Genomic DNA, 20,533 nt, shown 5'->3' on the forward strand with positions numbered 1-20,533 from the left:
CTAAGGGACGACACAAAAGCTACTTACCAGAAGCCATTGAGGAACAATTATCTTGGGTAATGATTGCGATTCTTTTGAACTGTCTAGAAACTTCACACAAAGTTGAGGTCATTCTTCGCAATGGGTCAGTATTTCAGGTTCAGACCTGCAGAAGAAACGTTAATGTCACGACATGATAACAAACGACAAAAAACTTACGAACCTTCTTCTACATTCCAGCCTCTGATTAAAAGTATTCCAACTTCTCCCAAAGAAGATTTCTTCACAAAAACATAATGGTTCATTCGATCCCTGTCGTTCGATTAGACTCCCTTGACTAACGCATCTTGCCTTTCCCGGACGTGAAGGGCTACCCTGTTCTTACCTTTAACCCTAATTTCGTAACAGGTCGTGGAGGGTAAAAGGTTCCTCCCAGGACGATGTCACCCTGCAAAAAGGCTACCACCATGTACTGCAACTCCTGATTGTCCTTTCAAAGGCATACTTATCAACTTACCAAATAAGGCCCACAGTCCTTATAAAATAGTGAAAATAATACTGTAAGGGAACACATGATTCAATCTTTAAAATATATTAATTCTCCCATGTAGATTAATAGCTAAAGTTACCATCCACATGCTTGCATTAATATTCCATACAAACATGATAATCTTTAGCTCATAATCAAATTTCATAATCAACTTGTTTGCACACAGGCATAAAACATGTAAAATCTAATAATGATATAAATCACATATGAACTTACAAAGTTCCTATACATGATACTAAAACTTTTCCTTCTTAAATCATGATACTACATCACATAACACATAGGTATGTATGTACCTTGTGTAAACAAACTGATATGCCACCTTTAATCACTTAAAAGTCACCTACTGAATAATTTTCGCCTAAAACAACCAATATAAATCAAAGTCATTACTCTAAATAAAATCCAGCAACTTTAAAATACTTTAAATCCTCTTTAAAATATTTAAAAGTTGTTTTTACCATTAAAACTTCAATTTCTTTTAATATCTAGCATAACACTACTATACTAGTAATTAAAATCCATAAAACTCCATTATTAAGCCCTTTCTAAAATTTCAGCAACTTGTAAAATTATAAAACTCTCTTTAAACATACTTAAACATGCTTAAATTCATAATTTAAATCAATCTCATAGTTTGTAACATGCTACTATGATTTTCTAATATTTAACACCCTAAAAATCCATGCCTTGATAATTAAAAACTCAATCTAAAAATAATAATCAAATCTAAAATTTTATTCTTTTAATACATAATATATATAATCCAAGATTAATCATTATAGCAGTAAATTAAAGTTATTAATCATGGTTACTACTAAAATAAAACATAAAAACATGATATTTAATTAAAACCTGAGGAGGAAGAAAAGAATTTAACCAACGAATCAAAGAACCAAAGAGAACAAGGCGCAGAAAATATAGCAGCAGCGCCGGCAGACAGTAGGCGGCAACAATGGATGTTTTTGGTGTTTTGTGATGTTTCATGACAAAAGAGAAAGTGTTGCTTGAAGAAGAAGAAAGAAAATTTGAGAAGAAAAGAAAAAACAGAAAACCGTGAGGAGAAAGAAAGACTAAGGGGGTCGACCGCTTTGGTGTGTGAGGAGGAGAGAATATTTTTTTTGTTTGGTAAAATAATTGAATTTAAGTATTTATAAAGAGGCTTTTCCTTTTGAGCTTAGGAAAAAGAGATTGGTTTTAAATAAAGTTTAATGATTAATAGGATTGATGAATTACAACCCCTAACATCAATAAAAATCCTTTTCCTAATCCACTTAGTATTTGGGTTCCTCAAGCCCATTTTAACTTCTTTTCCGAATTCAATTAGTATTTCAAACATTTTTCAAAGCATGCCTTAACATAATATTTTAATAACTTCTTTGAATCCTTAAAATAATTTCTTTGACTTTCAAAATGGTCAACCTTCTTTAAATAAGTAAATTATTTTAAACTAAATTATGTTTAAATATAAATAGATAAATACTAAAATATATTTATAAAATTCATAAAATTACGAGGGATACAGTACTCATAAAGATTTACCCACCTACTTGGGCACATCTCTGGTCGTTCATGGGGTTCAACGTTCCTAAGTACGGTGTCGATAGGTAAATTCCCTAATTCTAGGAATTTCATCAAGTCTTCTTCTGACATGGTCGATTGCTCATCGTCGAATTCATCTTTCTTCTCTATTATATTTTCTTTTCCTTTTGATTTTTAACAAAATTAATAATATTGCGTCTACTAGGAGCCATGAATTCGACAAAAGTGGAAAAAAAATAGTAGTTCAGAGTTTTAAAATAGCGAAAATTACCTGGCACCAAAGGGAAATTTTGGCGAGTATCAACCGAGAATTCTAGAATAGATCCGAGTGTTGGTGGAGAGAGAAAAAAGTGGCATGTAGGTTTAAATCATATGGCACGGTATTTATAGTCTTGGTTGCAATCATGAGGTATACAACGGATATATGTGATAAATACATATTTTTAGATGTCTTTGATTTTTCACTTGGTGACTTTTGGTTTATCTCTGTTGAATTTTATCAAAATCAAATGTTTACTTAATCTTTCTTCATCTATTGACAAGTGATCTAACATCACGTTCATTAAATTGATCTCAATGCTCTTGTCAAATATGAGATATTTTTATCTAACAATTGTTTCATGGCTCTTGGACATCCCCACTTCAACAATTGGGGGTAAATTGTTATTTGGCTGAAATTTCAGGTTGACGCTGACACTGACACAATTACACAAGGTTGCTGCTGACACTGACACAATGACACAAGGTTGCTGACACAATGACCCAGCCACGCGAGATTGATGACGTTATGGAAAAACACGTTGACGCTAAGACCAAGTCAGCAGCTCTGGACCAATAGTCCAGAATCCAAGGAATTAAGCTGCCCGTTATTTGAGTAATTCACCAACGAAAATAAGATGACGAAAGATTGGCAACGATATAGGGATTCAGTTGGAGTTAAATGAGAGTCATGCGGAGCATGCATCTTCCGAGATCCCGGGGAGATCCGGTGAATAAGATCTTGGGCTCTAGTAAGAGTATTTAAGCAGCAAAAGCCAAAGAGAAGTCATTCAGGCACTAGGCACTGAGAGAAAAACACATAAGAAAGGCTCCTAATTTACAATAGTATCTCACAAAACATTAAGTGTTCTTTACTTACATTCCACTTGTACTTCGATCAAAAGAGTTAGAATTGTCATTCACCTTGGATGGCAATTGCATATAGTGGATTGGTGGACTCATTTCCACCTGCGATTTTTACCCACCTTTATTGGGGTTTTTCGCGTCACCATCTCTTAGTGTAACTCCCCTGAAAATCCCCATTTGCATTCATTTTCTAACTATTATGCATTAATCTGGTTGTCGTGGTCCATAAGGGTCTGTTCTACCCAGCTTATTTTCAGTTCAGTTCAGTTCAGTTCAATTCAATTCAGTTCAGTTCAATTCAATTCAGTTCAGTTTAGTTCAGTCATTTAATTTTTTTGATAATAAAATAATGATAATTATTATTATTACTATTACTATTATTATTCAATTAAGATTATTTTTCCGAGTCCAAAACTCTCTACTAAAATAAAGCGTAAAGACGCGTAATTGTAGAAATATCCAAATCTAGCACAATCAAAGCAACCGATGAACGACAAAGAAAAACGATTTAAAAAAAAAGGAAAGATTTTGAGCTTTTTGCAAAATTACAGTAAAAAAACATGGAAAATAATGTACACATCCTATCAAATTTGTAACATTCTTTTTAAGCGTTGGGTGATAAAGTATATTATATATTTCGATATTCTAATGTTGTCCGTCAAGTTATTAGTTTATCTATTTATTACAAACTAATCCATCTATCTCACAATAATTTATTATAATTTAATAATTTATTAAAATAATTATTTATTATTATTTTATCTAATACCTTATTATTATTAATAAATTATTATTATGAATTTATTACTAATTAAATAATATTATATTATATTATATTATTATCACTACTATTAGTGATAATATAATTCATTTCAGTTCAATTCAGTTCAGTTCAATTCAATTCAACTGTTTTATGCCAAAAAGAACATGCCCTAAGTCAGATTTCGTCGCAAAGACAAAATCTAACCTTAACCGTCTGAATCATGTTTGGACTGGAACTGTTCTCAAGCTTAGCTTAGCTTATAACGCAATTATTTTCTGTCAACTTCTTCAATATAAGACAACCCATGTTTACTACTAGTAGGCCTTCAACAAATAGCCACCGAGGACAGGAGACAGTTCTGGGACAACACGATGCATTTGGTGAAAACTATCGTTGATATTTGATTTGCAAATGAATCTTGAAACAAAGTAAGTACGTATATATTAAGGGGGCGTTTGGTTCACTATTTTTGGGTTTCAAGAAACAGAATCAATTACCGATTCCCTTTCTTCTTGTTTGGTTCAACCCCTCATCAATTCCTTACCATTACTTGATGGTAATGGATTCCTCCAATTTGTTACCTTCCCTCCCCCTCAAGTAACAAAATCCATTACTTGAAGTTAATGGTTACCCTTCATTTCCATTTATTGGCTTGAACCAAACACTCAATAAAGGTAACCATCTTTGTTACCATTCCCTTCCTCTATTTGTATCCATTCCCTTTCCATTCCATATCTTGAACCAAACGACCCCTAAAAAGAAATGTCAGAGAGAAGAAATAGCATGCATCTGTATACTTATTGAAGACGAAAGGACTAGTACTAGTGAAAGGAGAATGTAGTTTTTTTCTTTATTTGAAATTTCAAAATGTGAAGTAGTTTGTTCTTCTTTTACGTTCATCATCATCACTTTAGTTAAAGTAGCAACAATGAGCTGTTATTCGGTGACAATGAACAGCAAGAAGCAAGAAGCAAACCTCACAGGAAATTTAGAGCGCTTAGCTTCTTGAGATCCATCTAGAAAACAGTATGCTTTTATTGAAATTTCAATCCAACAAGCAAAAATAACCAATGTTTATACGACATGTCATCTAGAAAAAAGACAGCTTATTTTTCTATTTAAGGAGCTCATTTTCGTTAGTGTCCAATTGTCCATACACATTATAAGTTGAGTTTGTAGGAGACAAAATGGGTTCAATTTCTACACTTACATCTCTAGTTAAGGAGGGAAAACTTCAAAATAGTTTCATAATGGACGAAGATGAACGTCCTAAGGTTGCATATAACCAATTTAGCAACGAAATCCCGATGATCTCTCTCGATGGAATCGAGGATGATTCACCAGGTGGACGAAGGGAGGTTATATGCATGAAAATAGCTCAAGCTTGTGAAGAGTGGGGGATGTTTCAAGTGGTGGATCATGGCATTGATCCTAAACTTGTTCATGATATGAGTAGCTTGTCTAGGGAGTTCTTTGCTTTGCCTGATGAAGATAAATTGAGGTTCGATATGAGGGGTGGTAAAAGAGGTGGTTTTAGTATATCCAGTCATATTCAGGTATGCAGTAATTTTTATGTCGCCCTTATCTTTTTATGTTATAGTTATAATAAATAACAAGTACTCCTACCAAGTAAGAGAGGGAGAATTATACATTGATTCCTATTTCTCCCCCGCTTTATTTGTTTTATACTCCCTTCGTCTTTTTTTATTTGCTACAAGCACTTTTTCACAAAGACCAAGGAGGGAGTGGGGACCATTGACATAAATGGAATTAACAAAAAAGCAAATAGGTAAATTGTGGGACCTATGTATTATATATGGAAACATTTACAAAATCAAGAAAGGAGTGATGGCAAATTTGTAAATAAAGTGTGGGACCTATGTACTATATATGAAAATATTTGCAAATGTAGCAAATAAATTGAAACACCCCTAAATGGCAAAATGTAGCAAATAAAAAAAGACGGAGGGAGTAATCATATGGTTAATCTATATGGGCATGGCTTCTATTGTGCAGTAAAAGTACGTTCCTTGGAAGATTTCTGATACAACAGATCCATATTCCTTGCACCACATGTTGGTGCAACTTTTTAATCTTATAAGAAATTCTATGTTGTATCTTATCTTTTTGAATTCTCTACATTGTATCCCTAAACTTTCTCAGCTTCGCACAAAATACCCTTATGAATAAAATCCTAACCCAGATCTCAGTCAACTAGCAAGGTTCCAAAATCCTATTCTAAGCCCACATGCTAGGGAAGTCCGAAATTTTATATTTGTATAGGATTATTTTGTGTAACATTTAGAAAGATCAGGGGTACAACGTAGAAATTTCAAAAAGATCGAGGAGAACATAAAATTTCGTAAAACACATTATAATTTAGTTACACCACATAAGAGAAAAATAAAAATGTATATGATAGTGCATTGCTAAAATTAATATGACGCAAGCATTTTATACGGATTTCCTCGATTTTGTTTTGATTCAGCCATATCTATTTTTTATTAATGATCAGGTTAATCTAATTGGTTGGATCAGAGGCCCTCCTTCCAAACTTATGGTGGTAGTTCAATTCTGGCTTGGCCTCTTGTAAAGTTAGATCCCATCTTTAATTGCAAGACAATTTCATCTTACTGTGTAAACAAAAAATAAATATTTATTTTTTATATTTATTTGATAACACACGAAAGTTATACTAGTACAAAGCATTACTAACAAAGTTTAGCTAGCCCAAAAAAAAAGTATATGTAATCTTTAAATTTTACCCTTATCACACATCAGACATCGCGTGCATAAATTGTTAGTATATATATATGGGAAGGGGGGAGCCGGGGAGGAAGATGATTTCCTCTGTCTAAAAATACTAAATTACCCTTAATAATCTAATGGAATTTAAAAAATTACAAACAAAAATAATTTAAGAATCCTTTCTCATTTCAAGTTGTCATGTTAAACAAGGCTGGTATACATGAACTTCAATAACCCAGAAATGGGTGAGATCAACAGTTGACAATCAGGTGAGATTGTATTTCACCAAAAGAATAGGTTTGAATTTTACACGCTATAACTCTAATGAACAAGTGATGTAACTCTAATGAAAAAGTGATGTAACTTCAAAAAAACAAAAATTTGAAAAAAAAAAATTTCGAACAAAATTTTTTTTTTTGGGGCTTGAATTTTTTTCAGGGGTATAACTCTAATGAACAAGTGTTGTGACTCTAATCCAATCGTGTGGTTGAGATTCATTCTCATGTAAGGAGCATTCTCATGTGATCCTGCCCCTATATATATATATATATATATCTATTACATAAGCCAAGGGAGGAGGTGTGGTGTCCTCTTTTGAAGTAACTAAAATACCCTTAATGATCTAATTAATGGAATGAAAAAAATTAGAAAAGCAAATCATTTAAAAATTTTCATTACAACTTGCCATTTAAAACAAGTTTAAAATGGTATATGCATCAAATACTTCAATCAAAAATTAAATGGACAAAATATTAATACCTTATAAAAAAAAAATGGCATACATAACGTGCACATGAAAAGTCTGAACATTCACTACCTTTGATACTCTTTAATTCAGTGAAACCAACTCATTATTTTTGTTCTTTCTGTTCAATATTCATTCACAAAAAATTAATGTTAACAATCACTCACAACCTTTTAATTTTTTTACATTAGCAAATCAATATATCTAAATTCATCTAACTGTTGAATTTTTCACATTTAAATTTAATCATAAATAAAGTACGAATGGAGTATCTAATAGAATAACAAAATTTGAAATAAACGCACGCATCGCGTGCATATGAAGGCTAGTATTATATAAGGGAAGGGGGGGAGCAATGGTGTCCTCTTTGAAAATGTCTATTTTGCCCCCTTTCCCTTTCTAAATTATAAAAGGAATGTTAAAATCAAAATCGAAACTCAAAGAAAACTAATGAAAATTAATTTACAACACTCACTCACAAATCATTTAAAAGAATAAACTTTACAAATCACGTTATAAAAATCACGCAAATCAATCAAATAATCAGGAAACTTTATTAAAACTTAAAATTAACATACAAACTATAACTAATAACCTAGAACGTCAATACATACAAAAACATTTACAAAAATTTACTTACAAATCACTATTTTCAAGAACCATTCACAATTAATGGTGGGTCATGATAAAAAATAGAGGTCTATTTGTAGTGAAATCAGAATTTAGAAGATAGACAAGGAAAAAAATTATTTACTTTTTTATTGTGTTTCCTATATATAATGAAACTTTTATATATATTTGGACCTATATTTTTCTATTATATAATAGTGATTAATTATCAAGGTAAAAAGGTTTATGTAAAATATTATTCAAAAATTAAAGTACAACATATCTCTATTATATAAGGGAAGGGGGGAGCTATGGTGTCCGCGAATGAAGAGACTATGTTACCCCCTTCCCATTCTAAATTACAAATTCACTTACAAATCAAAGGGGGCTTCAAACAAAAATACCAAAAATATAACTATAACAATCACTCACAAGTCAACTAAAATCATAAAATTGCATAATTTACGTTATGCAAATCACTAAAATGAGGAAACTTTACAAAAACTTAAACATTCACTTACATACTACAACCTATGAAAAAATTGACTTGAAATCAAAGTGTCCACTTTCTTTACTTTTTATGAAGTATTGTACTTAATTCAAAAAGCAACTAAAAAATTATAATATTAGAATCATAAATAAATTCAATAAAATTTCTATTTTGTTCATAGAATTTAACTTTGAAATGTAAAAAAAAGACAAAAAGAATGGTGAGAGACTTAAGTGACAGAAACTAAACCAATCAAATTTTGCAACTAAAAACAATTATACTTCGTATGTCTAATGTTTAAATTTTGACTCTTATGCTGACGAAAATAGAGTTTTTGTTTCGAAAAAATTCAAGCACGCGTCACGTGCAAAAAATTCTAGTATATATGAAGTATAACCTTTGGCAGTCTTTTTGGAAGGAAACTGAGAAAGATTGATGATGTTGGTTGGGTGACTTGGGTCGCACAATTTTCAATTCGAGTCAATACTTGTCGATTATTTTGAATAATACTTCCTCCATTTCATATTACTCGCTACACTTTTCATTGTGGGAAATTTCACATTACTTGCTACACTTCCTTTTTTGGCAATAAACTCTCTCTATCTCTCTCTTCTCACATGGATCTCTTATCTTTTTTACTCTCTACCTCTCTTCTCGAAAAATTGCCTAGAAGTCCGTGAATTAAAAAAGTGTAGCGAGTAATATGAAACGGAGAAAGTATAAAGATTTATAGTGTTTGACAATAAAATCATGTCGTATAAGTTCTATTTTCTTTTTCCAATCCTTTATCTTGAGTTATTGATGTTTTTACATGTTTTCAATTTGTCAGAATGAAATAGTTGCAAATTGGCGTGAGATGGTAGCTTTTGTTCCATACCCAATAGAAGAGAGGGACTATACTAGATGGCCAGATAAGCCCAAAGAATGGCGTGGAGTAACTGAAATGTATAGTGAGAATATGATGGGTCTTGCTACTAAGCTTCTAGGGGTTTTGTCTGAGGCATTGGGCCTTGAAAGGGAGGCCATGCTACAAGCTTGCAAACAGATGACCCAACGTATGGCAGTCAATTTCTACCCAAAATGCCCTGAGCCCAATCTAGCAATTGGGCTTAAAAGACATACTGATCCAGGTACTATTACTTTACTTCTGCAAGACCAAGTTGGTGGGCTTCAAGCTACTAAAGATGACGGGGTCAATTGGATTACGGTTCAACCCGTTAAAAGTGCTTTTGTTGTCAACCTTGGTGACCATGCATATGTACGTATAATTACATTTTTAGTTTTTTACTGTTATTTTGGGTACGTTCAATTAAAATTATATAATAAAATATAGTTTAATTTTGTAAAAATCAGCTTTAGTCATTGGATTGTAGTCTTCTATATTAAGCCAACAATAATATGTACATTCCTAAAGTAAGGTCGCGATAGTAAAAAAGCGATGTAGAGCAACAATTTAAAAGAATCATTTTTTTTTTAAGTAATTTCCTTTATATATATTAGTATTTGATTATTTTTTTTGGTTTCATGAGTTAACATTGTTATAAATTATATTTCTTCCTTTTCTTTTCTTTTAATTAAAACAGTATGCTAGCAATGGAAAATTCAAGAAAGCAGATCATCAAGCAGTGGTAAATTGTTTCCATAATCGATTGTCAATTGCCACATTCATAAATCCAGACCAAGAGGCAATTGTGTATCCCCTTAAGGTTGAGAAGGGAGATAGGAAAATTCTAGAAGAGCCAATTACATTTGCTGAAATGTATAAGAAACATTCAATTGATCACCTGGAGCGAGGCAAGGTGAAGCAAATAGCAAATCAACAAAAACTTTCAAAAGAAAACTCGGATTATAAGAAGCTTCAAATGGTGGAAAATAATGATATATCCTTGGAAGAGTATTAGTTGCATAATCAAGGGGTTAACATTATAATAATAATAATAATATATATATATATATATATATATATATATATATATATATATATATATATATATATATAATATTAATATATATATATAGTATGACTTTGTAATGCAAAATAAAGATATAGTTTCTATATATAATAAATTTATGTTGATGGTTTTGAACTACATTAAGTATCGGTATTGTACTCTCTCATATAGTTGTTGTAATACTATGACTGTTGTAATATTCACATATTTTGTCTCAATATGCACATTAAAAATAATAATCTACTCCTTGCGTCCCAGAATATAAGTCATTTTCCTTATGAGATGTCTCAAAATATAAGTCCTATTTCTATTTTCATAATTATCTTCAAAATACCCTCATGAAAATAATATAATTCTCAAATTATACTCATAATTTCAGCTTCCAAAACACCATTATTAATGACAAAATGGAATCTTTTACCCCATTGAACTCCTCCACACATTAAACCATAGAACATTAATGTTTAGTTTTAATTTTTTGTTAAAAAGAAAAAAACAATGTAAGTGTTTCCCAATGAAAATGAATCTTTTTATTCAAATAAAACAAGATTCTAATTTAACTTGATTCCCATGTAAAAACAGAATCAAAACTTATATTATGGGACAAAGGGACTACATATTTTGAGATTATTAGCAATATGTCAAACTCGTGCATCGGTAAAAGTAAATATCAAAATAAGACAATTATTGAAGAATAATTAGCTATTTCATGAAAAGAGAAGATATCAGAATAAGACAATTATTGAAGAATAATTAGCTATTTCATGAAAAGAGAAGAGAGGCAGAGGTAGTAGCTGAGTGGAGTACCATCCCGAATTTCAAGACATTGTTCAAGGATTGAATATTCATCCTGACAATATGTTGGACATTTAATTTTGGGTTGTTTAACCTTGTACCCAACTTCTAAATTGGTCTGCCCTACAGGCTAGTAGCCTAGCACGTGTTGATCTTCGGATCAATTTTCTTTCAAAAAAAAAAAGCGCAACACAAAGTTAGTCATCTTCTCTACAAATAAGACACTAGTTCGACCAAAATGTTAGAGAAAAGCATTATTAGATTTTTAAGGAAATGAAATGCTGACATTATTAATGTTTAAAAAAAAAACCAAGGATAGACCGGAGAAAGAGAGAAAGAGAAAGTAAAGTGATGATGAGCTAGCTTTCCAACTCTTTGTTCTCTGACAGTGTGTTTGGTTCATTTTTAGTAAAGGAAAGGAAGATAAGAGAAAGGGAAGGGAAGAGAAAAGAAAAAAAATGGAAAAGAAAGGAAAAAAAACCTTAACGTATAAATTTTTTCTTTCCTCCGAAATTCCCCCACTTTTGGGAGGAAAGGAAAGTGAAATGATATTAAAGGGTATTTCCTTCTAATTCATCCCATTTCCTTTCACTTAATTTTTTTTAATGAACCAAACATTGGAAAGTAACAAATTTCCTTCCACTTTCTTTCTTTTCCTTCCAAATTCTTTCTACCAAACAAGCTGTGAAATTCCCCATCAGCCATACCATTTCTCCATCATTGATTATAGCTTTTAACAGATTCAAATATTTCAGCTGCGAAAATTCAAGAAATAATTTACCCAGTCAACCAAAAATATTCGACCACCAATCATAGAAAATTTGGACCAAATTTTCTGCAGAGATTTGGAGTTTTAGCACTCTCCTCAATTAGCGACCCCTCAAACGGTCGCTAATTCGATCAGAGACGACGAAAAATTTTGCGACCGCCTGAAACAGTAGCTAAATTAGTTTTCTAAAAAAATTCAGGGATAGCACATGCTACCGATTGTTACCAAGTGGCTCCGCCCCTGAGTAGGCTACATGTATCTCAAACATTCCTACTACACATCATCACATGAATCATATAAAAGTGTTGTATAGTTGGAGTATAATGATACAAGCACTAGTGGAAAAATGAAGAAGGGTTGCGCTAAAAAAGGCATGTAGGGCTGCGCTTTTTGACAGCAGCCCTTTCAGTAGCAGCCCTTCACTTTTTAAGTAGGGCTGCGCTTTTCTAGCGCAGCCCTTAAGCTAGAAGGGCTGCGCTAGTTAGGAAAAAGCGCAGCCCTTCTGGGATAGAAGGGCTGCGCTTTTTCCTAACTAGCGCAGCCCTTCCTACCAAAAAAAAATAAAAAAAAAAATTTTTTTTTGGCATTTTTTTACTCATAATCTCACATTTTCTGAAATTAAACAGAAGAGAAGAGAAACGAAACGAAAATACTAAACCCAAAACAACAAAAAGAATGAAATGAAAATGAAAAAAAGTAGGAACAAAAACTAATATACAAAGAGAAGTATACAATAAGTATACAAGAACATTAATCAAAACAAAGATGAAAATACAAGAAATTATATACAAAGAGAAGTAGACAAGAACATTAATCAAAATAAACAAAGAGAAGTATACAAGAATAACATTAATCAAAATAAACAAAGAGAAGTATACAAGAACATTAATCAAAACAAAGAGAAGTATACAAAAGAAAGAGAAGTATACAAGAACATTAATCAAAACAAAGAGAAGTATACAAGAACATTAATCAAAACAAAGAGAAGTATACAAGAACATTAATCAAAACAAAGAGAAATATACAAGAACATTATTCAAAATATATAAACAAAGAGAAGTATACAAGAACATTATAGATCTGAAAATACAAGAACTACAACCTAATAATGTTTAAATACATAAAACAAAACCCAAATACATAATTTAAGGGAAAAAAAAAAATTTCGGAAAAATTTAAAATGGGTATTTGGAGGCTTAAACGAACTCGGATGGCTTAAAAAGCCTAAACATCACAGCATAGCTGTGTGTTTGACTCGTTGGCTCGTTCCGCTTCCGAAAAGGTATCACAATAGGCAATCGGACTCCGTCGCCATGTTTAGCGCAAATCATTTCAAGGTTTTTGTTGCAAATGTTTATGGGAATTTTTGAGAGAGAAGAGAGGATGAGAGAGAAGAGAGGATGAGAGAGAAGGAGGAAAGGAAATAATGATGGACGTGAGAGAGGAGAGAGAATGAGGGATAATATATTTGACGAATCCCCGCTCAATATTTCAAAGCCCGCGATTCCGAAATTTCAAATTTTTTCAGTGAAGGGCTGCGTTTTTTTAAAAAAGCGCAGCCCTACTAAGCAGAAGGGCTGCGCTTTTTAAAAAAGCGCAGCCCTTCACTTAGTAGGGCTGCGCTTTTTTAAAAAGCGCAGCCCTTCTTACCTACAGAAGGGCTGCGCTTTTTTAAAAAAGCGCAGCCCAACTAGTGAAGGGCTGCGCTTTTTTAAAAAGGCGCAGCCCTTCTGCTTAGTAGGGCTGCGCTTTTTTAAAAAAGCGCAGCCCTTCACTAGTAGGGCTGCGCTTTTACGAAAAGCGCAGCCCTTCCTGCGCAGCCCTTTATGTTTTTTCCCCTAGTGAAGGTTAAATAGAACAGAAAACCAAGAGTTTGAATCCACAAACCTCATGGTTTAGTGGCAGCCTACAAACTATTAGGATAAGTAACACCACAAATTAATGTAAGAGGATCCTAAAAATACCAATTAGTTTGCCAAAGCAAATCTAGTATAAACATAATCACTTGTTTTGAAATCCAATAAAGCAAAAGTGAAAGCAAAAAACAAACACTCCATCGGTTTTTAAGTCATAAAAGTTATGTCCTTTTTCGTTGCACTAATTTCATTCCACTTACATAGCCTCTTCAGCTAAATTTTCTGGTTTTTATACAAACTAATTAATGAAATTAAATTAACCACTAACTACATGATCAAATCATGATTAAGAACGTGCTCGTTACATGCTTGAATTGTGAAACCAACTAAGCCACAACTGGCTAATTTACAATGGTTACTAATCCTCACAACTTTTCTATTTCGGCGGTGCATAAATTACAGGGGAAGCTGTATCCATGATGGAATCAGGCCAGTAGTAGCTCCTAATATTTTAATCGGTGGCTTAGCATTTTGCTTGGAGCCATTTGCGATGAATTAGGCATTGGTTTGAAAGAGGTCTTCGGCAAGGATATATAATGATGTAGGTTTGGTTTGATTTAAGGCAGTCGTACCTCAGGACGTTGCCTATGTATATTTAGCAAAATCAAACCATACCTAGTTGAGGCTAATGAATGAGAAGATGCCCTGACTTTTGCCTAACCCGCCTTTATAAGTTTTTGACCTAGCGGGCTTTTTTTTAATTGATAATTTGCGGGGCTTTATTGATTCAAGGCTAAAAGCCATTTGTTGATTATACAGCCTTAATAGAAGCTAATATCACCATTTAGCAAGACAAAAGGTAGGCAAAGAATAAAAACCATGCCAAAGGAGAATGCTGCACATTAATTAACTAGAGCCAAGCTATTAATTCGTCGCATCTCCTAAGACCTTGCTTAGTAAGGGTGTCCGCAACCACATTTGATTCTCGACCCCGGTGAATGATCTTAACTCCCAACCCTGAGTTCATGCAAATGCGGATGAAGTTAATGATAAAATTAAGATTCCATGAGCCTTTCTCACCACTAGAACACCATTTTACCGCATTTGCTGGGTCTGACACTATAATAAGCCGATGAAGCTTGATATTGTCATGAGCCATGAAAATTTTTATCGCCATGTGCGTGGCTAGCACCTCTGCATGATTTATCTCTACACAAGGGATCAGTTAGAGAAGATGCATAGGAAGTTACCATTGTGATCTCTAAGAACACCCCCTATGGATGACCTTTGTTCAAGAGGAGATAGAGAAGCATCCACATTCCACTTTAAAGTGGTGGTGGGGAGTGGCAGCCAATGTATCACAGGCTTTGATGACTTAGATATGGGTCCGGAGGGAGAGGACATCCATTTAAGGCAGTGGGGGTTACATAACACATCGTCCGGGTTGTAAGGGAAAGGGTCCCCCAACCCTTTATCCAACAACATATGTGAAGAAGGACAAGATCACGAAGTTTTTCCATTGAGCCTGAGATATTTGCGAAGCATCTTGCGTTCCGTTCCTTCCATATGGTCCATAAAATGACGAAGAAACTTGCAGCCTAAACCTTTTGAAAAAAACGTTCTACGACACGGGTAAGACCATTGATAAAAAAAAGCTCATGCATTGAAGAAGGAAAGACCCATGATAATCCCTAAATATCTAACCACCAACACCAGAGCTGCCATGAGAAAGAACATTGAAGAAAGAGATGTTCGCTGGTTTCCATGAAGCTACTGCAAAGTACACAAAGGGCGTCTGAGCTCGAGATTACACCAATTCAAGCTAGTTTATCTTTTGAGTTTATTATTCCAAGTATCGCGAGCCATGAAAAAGTTTTGATGCGAAGTAGCACTAATCCACGCCACACGCCTTTGATTACATCTTGAGGTAGTTTTGGGTCAGCTTTGGCTAGCTCAAGTGTTAATGACTTCACTGTGAAGTGGCCCATTTTATTTAATACCCAGATTAGAGCATCCGACTCTTGTGGAAATAAAACAACATCATTCAAGAGCTGTTGTAGGGCTTGCCTCTCAAGAATATCATGTGGCCTTAGAGCTCGAGCCCATGAAAAACTTCAGCTCCAATTTAGCCCATCCCACACTCCATTTGAGGCGACCAAAGCGTCTGGGGTTGTGCTGATTTTGAACAGTCTTGGGCAGACTTTTTTGAGTGGGAAATCACCCACCCATATATCATGCTAAAAATAAGTATTACCTCCACTACCAAGTTTCTTTTTTACCTTTGTACTGGCGAGTGCCAAGGCTTGAGAGTTATTCATAATTGAGGAGCAAATTAAATACCCCTCCACGATCCACCGTGAGGTGGAGTGGTTATGTCCGCAGCCGAAAAGATTGACCCATATTTGTATTTAGCTCGTATTAGCTGACTCTAGAGAGAGGATGAGTCATTGAGGAGTCTCCATAACCACTTGAATAAGAGTTCCAAGTTTTTGTGGAGAATGTTACCAACACCTAGGCCCCCAAGTATTTTTGGAAATTCAATCAAATTCCATGAAACCGGGGCAAGATATTTCTTACCAAGAGAACTGCACCAGAGGAATTATCTTTGGATCGAGACAATCCTCTCCACAACCCCTTTTGGAATAGGGAAAAGTGACAAATAATAGAGAGGGAGATTTGAAAGGGAAGCTTTTATAAGAGTTAACCTCCCACCGAGGGAGAGAAGACCTAGCGAGCTTTGGTTTGTCTTTTGTAGCTTATTGTGATGCGATATGGATGGTTGTGGGTTGTGTGAGAAGGTTTAATGCAGAGGTATTATTTGGCTCGTAATGATTTTGGTTGTGGAGGTCAAGGCCTTATGGTTGGAGTTTTGGGTTGAGAGTTAGAGGTTTTGAAAAAAGTACATTTGACAAAGCAATTAATGGGCCTATTTCTAACACTGCTCTTTTTTTATTTTGCACCTTTCTTTTCCTTTTTTTATTTTTTCCCTTGGTTTTTTGCATGTTGTTATCTTTGATTTTTGCTTGCCCTTTACATTGAATGGTTTTAAAGTGCACTTCCTATGAGGTAGGTTAAATGGAGAGGGATATTATGTATTTAGGTTAAAGTGGAGGAATAGTTATAGTGAAGGGAGGAATGCCTCTTTTATGTCAATTGTGTTAGTCGCCTTTATTAGAATACTCATGAGAATTATAAAGTTATTTTCTTTTAAGGCAACAATCGTGATTCCATTAATAATGCTCGTTAATGCAAGATTAGAGAATAAATTCTTATTTAATAATTGAAAATTATGAGTACATGGAACAAGAAGGGTAACGCCTATATTAGAGTGGGAATATAAGAAAAATAAATACAGAAAATGGAATCCTAAGTCTAGACTCCTATGTCACGTGACGAGCCGACTTCACTGCTTTGGTTTTCATAAGGTCTCTTTCTCAATGAAAAGAAAAGAGATGTATTTTTTCTGTGCTAATTGGAACTAAGTGAGTCAAAATGTCTTAATAAGCAATTGGGCTCGGAGATATGTCTATTTCGACGACATTAAGGTTATTATCTTTGCCATTTTTCAGCAAATAATTCTTTATATGGATACCCACATTATATACTCTCGTGAAGCTATCAAGATCCGAATATTTATGAGTTCGTTTTTGTATTTAGGAAGGAGGCTAGAAACGAATATTTTTAATAAGTCTTTTTCTGCAGGCCTTGATACCATATCGGTTGATTTCACTCTCCATCTGTTCAAGTAAGTGGTAAAGCCTTCATTTTCACCTTGTTTAAGAACCTCGAGAACTCGAAGGGAGTTTTGTAGTTGTGTATTTGACTCATATTGTTTCATCAAAGCAATAAAGATGCCTTCCCAAGTTTCAGTATGCTTGGGGTCCAAAGAATAGAACTAATTTTGGCAGATTGGGTCCAATGACATCGGGAATACCATTGGGCAGAGTTCAAGGTCAACGTATTTGATTATCATGGTTGCACAAAAGATCCTTAAATGATACATTGGATTGTTAGTTGGTTTGAATTTAGGGATGTAAGTTGTAGAACTTTTCAGAAAGATTTCCCTTTCGTTTAATTTGGTATTATAATTAGGCTCAAAATAAGAATTTGCATTGGCTACCCTATGAATCCAGGAGAATCTCCAGACTAGACCTTCTGAAGCTCTAGCCATCATGCTAGATAACTTGTTTAAAGCTCTAGCCATTCCAGCAAATTGTTGCTCGGTGTTTGATGTACTGCTTATAAGTGCGTTTCTAACGCATTTTATGGACTTCTTTTAGCTCATTTTGACCCTTCTTCTCCCCGTTCTTCCCTATTTCTTCTCCATTTCCCCTTCTGTTTCATTCACTTGATCATTCTTTATCATAGTGATATTTTGCTAGATTTTCAATTATTTTTGACCGAATTACTAGTACATTTGCTTTTACCCTGCTTTGCCATGTTCTTAATATAGGTGGAACTACCTGAGATGACTACGAGTTGTAGAGTTGGCAAAGAAAGCAATGAAAATAGAGCACATATTAAGAAATGGTGTGCTTGCACCATACCCCATGTCCGCTCACACAAAGGAGCACATTCCACAATAGAATCTTGTTCGGGAAACTTCAAAATGACATAACTGTCGAACCAAAAATTTGATAGGTAATTCCAGTTGGAGGTGAACTCTTGTTTCGATAGATTTCCAACGATTGGTCATAAGCTTGATTTGGATCTAAAATGAAAGAGCTATGCGTGTTTTAAGTTGAACTGTCCTACCAGAGCAGAACAGTTGGTGCGCCCGCACCAGCTCTAAGGTGTGCCCGCACCTATCAGCGATGGACGCATAATGGAGGACAGAAGAAATGGTGCGCCCGCACCATTTAAATCTATGAAAGAAATGCGTGTTTTAAAACATTGCAGTTGATTGTTTATGTTTTGATGCTTTATTCTATAGTTTAGAGAGGATATTAGGGTTCACTTTAGGGAGAAAAACACTTTGCTTATTCCTAAATTTGAATTTCATAGATTAAAGTTGTTTGATTTTCTACACTTTCAAGGTCACTTTCATTTAATTTCAAAGTTTTTAGTTTTTATTCTCTCTTTTGATTGTTATTCTTTGTTTATCCATATTATTAGATCTCATATATTGTAGTTTATTAATTTCTTATTTTTATTAGAATTATCATCCCTTAATCATGTTTGAACCTATATTAGTTATAGGTTAACATGTTTGATTACTTAGAATCCATAATTAGTGAGAAGTCTCCTATCTAGGGTTAGGGTGAAAGTATGCATTAGGGTTTACATGTATTGTTAGTGTGAGTGTGATGATTTAAATATGATTATGCATTGATCTTGGTGTTTTGAAGTTTTAGGATAGATAATGATCACATTTATGCTTTGGTATTTTGTTTTCAAATGTTCTTAATCGAATTTTGACTCTTTTATTTTACCCATGAATCAACTTAATTTCTAGGCCAAGATATTGGGTAGAAATTAAGGTGATCCTGTATTAGGGGTTTTCCAAATTAATTGAATCTCTTAACCAATTGACTAAAGACCATTCGAGAGAGGAGTTATTTGATTAATTAAGCAATTATTCTTGAGGACCATTCGAGAGAGGACTCGAGTATTTTAGAGGAAAACTAAACCTTGCATAATCATTACCTTTGAATCACAATTGCATTAATGGTCGTTGTCCACTCTTATTCATACTAGTAACCTTAACTCTAGTATCTGTATGATATTTTATCTCGTGTTAGTTGCTAGTTCTTTGATAGTAACTAGTCGTAGTTGTTACCAAATCATCATAAACCCCCCAAAAAAATCTCTCAATTAGGTAATCTAGACTTGATTGGTTTTGATTTATCCCATCTTCCTGTGGATTGACCCTTGATTTGCCTTTACTACGTCTTTAGTAATTGCTTGTTAGGCTTTATAAATATTGTTTGAAAACCAGTTTTTAGTGTCTTAACAAGACACTAAAAACCTCTTATCATTTGCCCATTTCAATGTCTCTTGAAGTATGCATGGATCATCAATGGAGATTATAGAGAAAGAAGAGGTAGAAAGAATAGATGAGTGGAATGAATTTTTGTGCCAAGTAATAATTTTCAAAATTTGAGCTTATGAGAATAAATTAGCATATCCTAAATGCATGATGAATTTTTTTTTTTGGATTTTGTTTATTGGATGCACCTAGACCTAATACATGTATTTATGACCTTTTGGATGCACCTAGACCTAATGCATGTATGTATGACTTTTTTTGGATGCACCTAGACCTAATGCATGTATGAATGACTCACTCTATGTGTACAAACTTGCAAAGGTTGCCTACATATCCCGAAAGAGGGAATAGATCGCTTGTTATTCGTGACTATTCAATGTGGAATGCATGAAATGAAATGAGGATTTTGGATGCAATAAGACTCCTATGGACTCTAGTTACGCATGAAGTGTATGGACGATGGACTATGCAGTGCCGAGGTATTGTAGTATGAATGAAGTCCTAATGTATATCAAATTCTACTGATGTTTAGAATCGTAGGTTTGATATACTTCTAATGACTTGGTCAACTTTTATTGATGATAGATTCCTAATAAGCGTGAGGCTTTAGTATAAGCGGAA

The 20,533-nt window shown here is 33.7% G+C and overlaps 1 protein-coding gene across 1 annotated transcript; it reads left to right on the forward strand.

Annotated features, from left to right (window-relative positions):
* Window positions 1–4,630: 4,630 nt before the first annotated feature.
* On the forward strand, window positions 4,631–10,452 carry LOC104905155 (naringenin,2-oxoglutarate 3-dioxygenase). The gene is made up of 3 exons (XM_010693604.3): window positions 4,631–5,515; window positions 9,381–9,809; window positions 10,135–10,452. The coding sequence occupies exons 1-3, from the start codon at window positions 5,147–5,149 to the stop codon at window positions 10,450–10,452; spliced, it is 1,116 nt and encodes a 371-aa protein (XP_010691906.1). The 5' UTR covers window positions 4,631–5,146.
* Window positions 10,453–20,533: the final 10,081 nt, after the last annotated feature.

This window comes from Beta vulgaris, chromosome 1 (assembly GCF_026745355.1).
Source record: "Beta vulgaris subsp. vulgaris cultivar EL10 chromosome 1, EL10.2, whole genome shotgun sequence".
Lineage (NCBI taxonomy): Eukaryota > Viridiplantae > Streptophyta > Magnoliopsida > Caryophyllales > Amaranthaceae > Beta > Beta vulgaris.